The 5114-nt window shown below is 57.0% G+C and overlaps 1 protein-coding gene across 1 annotated transcript; it reads right to left on the reverse strand.

Annotated features, from left to right (window-relative positions):
• Window positions 1–265: 265 nt before the first annotated feature.
• LOC111934761 (uncharacterized) lies at window positions 266–4319 on the reverse strand. The gene is made up of 6 exons (XM_086847422.1): window positions 4129–4319; window positions 3049–3100; window positions 2109–2299; window positions 1642–1800; window positions 1259–1369; window positions 266–564 (listed from the first exon to the last, which is right to left on the reverse strand). The coding sequence occupies exons 1-6, from the start codon at window positions 4267–4269 to the stop codon at window positions 451–453; spliced, it is 768 nt and encodes a 255-aa protein (XP_086703548.1). The 5' UTR covers window positions 4270–4319; the 3' UTR covers window positions 266–450.
• Window positions 4320–5114: the final 795 nt, after the last annotated feature.

Here is a 5114-nt window from a genome sequence, read left to right on the forward strand (position 1 = left end):
GCAAATACACCATGCTTTGGTGGAAGCATGGCAGCGACCAGGCAGACCTGGGCACACCCTGCAGCCAGGCAGGACAGCAGAAGCTTTGGGTGAGTTACATGTGCCCTGGGACACCCCTTCAGCTCAGAGCAGCTGAAGATTAGGCAGGCAGACTGCTCGGATCACAGGAACATTTTGGTTGGAAAAACACTCCCAAGATCATCATGTTCAGCCATTAATGCCATTTTTTGCAGGGGCAAGACAGTCTGAGTGGAGATACTGCAGCTGGGAGAAGGCACAGATAGTAATTGACTTTATTTATTAGCAAGGTGAAAGCAGGGGTCACACCCTGCCCACCCACTGGAGTCCCAAGGAGGTTCCTTGCAGACCACAGAGGGCTGAGCACCCTGGTGCACCCATGAACTCAGGGAGTCCCGTGGCACTGTGGAGTCCCTCACAGGGACAGAGCAGTCACCAGGGGATAGCTTTACCTTCCCAGTTGAGCAGAGTCCCACTGTGTTTCTCAGAAAGGATTGGCAGCACAGACAACAACCCCCGCACACTTGTGTCCACTGTTAAGTCAGCCTGCAAAGGGCAAAATGAGGCACCACTGTCATTCCAGGCTATGCAGCAGCACCCATTTGGCTCATGTGCAGTAAGAGCAAGGCTCCTTCCACCTAGAGTGAGCAGAGAGCCACAGGAGCTGGGACAAGTCCACTGTGTGGGAGGATGGTTGGGTGTCTGCACTGCTGGCTTGGATGGAGGTGGCCTGGGCTGGGAAGCCAGCCACAGGTTTAACCAAAGAGGAGGAGATCCCTGCTGCAACTGAGATGCCTTGTGCAGCCTTCTCAAAACTCCAGTGCTGCAGGGACCACCACCACTTCAAAACATAGATCGTGCAGGATGAGTGGAAACCTCATGGACCTGTTCTTCAAGGAATGGGGCACGGCTTGCAACAGGACAACACAGGAGGAGTTGCTCCACTCCTCCCTGCTTTGTTGGATTCAGGTTCTCTGCATCTCTTCCAGGCTGTCCAAAGCCCCTTTATTCTCCCGGAACAAGCAGCCTGATACGTGCTGATGCTACTCCCCAGACAGTATCCACATGTTCTGCAGGGGCTCAACAGACATGGACAACTTGGAGCCTGAGAGGCAGCTCGTTTTCATGTGGATCCTCCTTCCAGAGAGCCATCTTGGCCACCTGAGCCACCTCCTGTGCAGGTTTGTGACCCTGGGTGCCACCCGTGGGTTCCCTGTTGACCTGCTTGGCCAGAACTCACCTCCTGACTGCCCATGTCTGTTTTCACCCAGCCAGGGTGCAGTGCCACGCACAGGATCCCAGATTCCTTGTAGGTCAGAGCCTGGCACATGGTCAGCATGTTGAGGGCAGCCTGGGTGAGGAAGGAAGCATCATCTATGGGTAGCAAAAATCTCCATGAACCAGGTTCCCTTCCCATTGCTGCCTCTTGGTGAGGGAGAAAAAGCAATGCCAAGTCTTCAAGAGACAGTGTGTGTCTCCCCTGGGTGGGCATGGAGATGCCCTGAGAGCTTGGGAACTCTCTCCATCTCTCGATCCCAGGTTTCTCCCTGAGACCCAGCCTGGCAAGAGCAGCTCTGACCCCCGTGGAGCTCAGGAGCCGGGACAGGTCACCAGTCTCCATACCTTGCTGCAGCGGTAGGAGATGACAGGGTGGAAGAAGGAATCAGGTGTTTTCTTGATGGACCCCAAAATGGTGGAGATGTTGATGATGGCTGCCTTGCTGCAACTCAGACCCTTTTCTTTGCTGTCCTGGGCAGCCTTCTTCAGCAGAGGCAGGAAGGCCTGGGGAGAAACAACCTAGTGGGACACCCGTGCCTCAAGACAGTCCTACTTACAGCAACTGCAATCCAGGGAGGGTGAGGAAGAGCAGTAGGATGTCAGGTGTTGCTGCAGTGGCCCTGCCTGCTCCAAATTAGACTTGCACAATTCAGAGAGGCTGCAGAAGGCTTAGGCTTGAAGAGCAGGCCTAGCCCTCCCTTTCACAGCACCGAGAAATTCGGGAAAGCCCTCCAAGATTGCCGTCATGACCATGGACAGCCTGGGATACCCTCAAGATGGGCCAAATTTCATCCCCAGAGCTTCATCCGTACCTGGGCCATCAGCATTGGCCCCACTGCATTGGTCTTGTATGTCCTGACCATGTCCTCAGCATCGACTGTCTCCAGTGAGGCCGTGGGGGTGTAGATGCCAGCGTTGTTTATCAGCAGGTTCAGCCCCATTCCGTCCAGCTTCCCCTCCACCACCTTGGCCGCATCGGTGATAGCCGAGGGGTTTTCAACATCTGCAGTGGTAGAGAACAGTCTGAGCCACGGGGGGCTAGGGAGAAGGAGGGGAGGATGTCGAGGAAATGTGCACACTCCGAGCCGCGCGGCCCTTCCATCCATGGGCACCAGATGGTGCTGTGAAACCAGCTCCAGCTCATCCCAACTCATCCCAACACCGCCTCCTCCGCCGGCAGCTGAAGGCTACCACCAGGAAAAGCCCACCGTGGGGGCAAACCGCTGCTGCGACTCCCATGCTGCGTTCACAGCAGCCACAGTCTCCAAAGTCTACGTCTCAGCAATTTCTGGAGAACCCAAGGTGGTCTCCGGGGGGACAAGTCCCCAAAGGAAATGTGCTGGACATGCTGTGGGATTGCCCTGCAAGGTCCTTCTGCTCCTGCTCAAGTTCTGGGCTGATCTTACAGCATTTCCACAGGAGCTGCCTTCCTCCCAGAGCCTTCCTAGTCTTGCCTGGGACTTGGGATCAAGGCAGACCAAGGATGTGGTCACTCAGCTGGGGGAGCCAGGGGCTGCCCAGGATGGGTCTCAAGAATATTCTGGTCCTGTGGCCATGGAGCAAGGAGGCTCCAGGGAACGGGGTACTGAGGCTGAGACAGTTCTGCAGAAGCTGGGGTTTTGGTAGCAGGACTTGAAGAAGCTCAAAGAACTGAATCCCCATGGACAGCCAGGAAGGAGGGAGGGAGGGAGAAATGGGGCAAGCATGGCTGGCAGTCGCAAATTTACCAGCTCAGAGGCAGAGCACACATACCCAGCTTTACAAGAACCAGATTTGGGTGTTTGGATGCCAGATCTCTCAGCTCCTACAAAAAGAGACACGGAAACAATCAGCACAGGGTAAAGGCGATGCCAAGCTGGGGTGTCAGCAGTGGCCCACTATGACAGAAACATCTTCCAGGTGTTACTCAGTGCTTGTGAACAGCTGGGCTGGGGACCTGCCTTGGTTCCCAGGCTTCTCCCAAGCTCCACAAAGCAACGGGCACATGCTCCAGGCACGACATGGCCATGACTGCAAGATCCTGTGGTCACTTTCCCAAAGGGTAATCCACAGTCCAGCCAGAGCCACAGCAAAAGGTGGGAGTAAACTGTGAAGCAGTAGTTTCCCAGAGAAACTATGTGAACTGGCTGGGGATACAGCCAGAAGTGTCTCCCAGAGGCTGCACCTGCCACGGAATGAGCTGGGCACCCCTTAGTTGGCAGCAGGGTGGGTTCTCACTTCGCCAGGACTACTCCTGACATGGAATAATACACACTTGCAAGAAGATGCAACAAACAAATTAGCTGGAGCCAGGATCTGTCAGAGAGCAAGTTTTTCCCTATTAGTATTTCAGTGGGACACAGCAAGCAGAGAAAGACAAGCTGGATGTAAAGAAAGTTGGAAGAACAGGGAAGCTTTGTGATTCCCTGCAGAATGTGTGAGTCTCTCTCATTTTAGCGAAGTGGAAAGCAGGGACAGGAAATCCCCACAGCTCCACTGGCCACCACTTTTGGAAACCCCATGTTCTGCACATCCAGATTTTGCAGAGAGCAGCGTGACACAGCAGAACGGGCCCGAGCAGCACCGCCTCAGCCCCTGAGGCCAGGCCAGCTCGGCCGTGCCCGCAGCGCAGGGCCCGGCACGAGAGGGCGGCTTCGGGCACATCCAGAGCAGCCCAGAATAGCCCGGCGGCCTCAAGGGAGACACGGCCGATTCTTCGCCGGCTGCACTTCGGGTGACTTTCACACGGGGCAGGGCACGGTGCGGACACCAGAGCCCCGCGCCAGCAGCGAGTCCTTCAGGCCGGTGACACGGGCCGAGCGTGCGGCCGCCGCGCCCCCGGCCCGCACTGACCTGTGCCCGCGGCCCCTCGGGGTCCCGGCAGGTGGCGAAGATCCAGGCCGGGGGCCGCGGCGAGCCCAGCAGCTGCTTCACCAGCTCCAGGCCGATGCCGCGGTTGGAGCCGGTCAGCAGCACCGTGCGCGCCGCCGCCATCGCCGCCCGCGGCCCGGCCCGCCTGGCGCCGCCTCCCGGCCCCGCGGGCCGCTCTGGGCCGCCGGGCCCGCGGGGGATGGCCGGCGGGGGAGGGACTGTGTGTGTGTGTGTGGCTGGATGGTAGTGTTTGCCTTCCAACCTCACGTTCAGTGCGAGCGCAACAGCCGCGACCCAGCCCCGGCGTCCCCGGGGGCAGGAGCGAGGGGTCTCGGAGCGAACCGGGGAGGCTGAGGGGACTCTTGCCAAGGGAGGTGGGTGAGGGAGAAAGCTTGCAGCAGGTCTGGACTGGTGTCTTCAGCACCTTTAGCACACTAATCTTCACTATAGATAAGAGTAAAAAAAGAAAAAACAACACCCAACCCAAACTAAACCCGTTTAACCTGACAAGTACCAGCCCATTTACAGGCTGTTTTTATTGCGTGCCCGGAAATGCAGATGATTTGGCTCTTTGACCATCAGATGCAACAAATCTGGTAAACAACTACATCTCCGAAGATACTCTGAGGTTGTAGCACCCCTCCCATAAAGATGGGCTGAGAGAGTTGGGGTTTTTCAGCCTGGAGATGAGAAGGTTCCGTGGAGCCCTTAGAGCCCCTTCCAGTGCCTCAAGGGACTGGAAGAGAGCTGGAGAGGGACTTTGGACAAGGGCATAGAGCGAAAGAACAAGGGGGCATGGCTTCAAACTGACAGAGGGCAGGGTTAGGTTGGATATTTGGAAGAAATTGTTCCCTGGGGGAGTGGTGAGGCCGTCCCAGAAGTTGCCCAGAGAAGCTGTGGCTGCCCCATCCCTGGAAGTGTTCAAGGTCAGGTTGGACAGGGCTTGGAGCAATCCCTGCTCATGGCAG

Source organism: Cyanistes caeruleus, chromosome 12 (genome assembly GCF_971803275.1).
Source record: "Cyanistes caeruleus chromosome 12, bCyaCae1.hap1.1, whole genome shotgun sequence".
NCBI lineage: Eukaryota > Metazoa > Chordata > Aves > Passeriformes > Paridae > Cyanistes > Cyanistes caeruleus.

Bases quoted from the DNA above. Each gene is read 5' to 3' on its own strand.
- LOC111934761 (XM_086847422.1), bottom strand. From the start codon at position 4,269: ATGGCGGCGGCGCGCACGGTGCTGCTGACCGGCTCCAACCGCGGCATC. The intron at 1,801-2,108 runs GTACGGATGAAG...GTTTCTCCCCAG, and splicing joins GGCCAATGCTGATGGCCCAG to GCCTTCCTGCCTCTGCTGAA. The intron at 565-1,258 runs GTGAGTTCTGGC...TGCCCTTTGCAG, and splicing joins CAGACATGGGCAGTCAGGAG to GCTGACTTAACAGTGGACAC.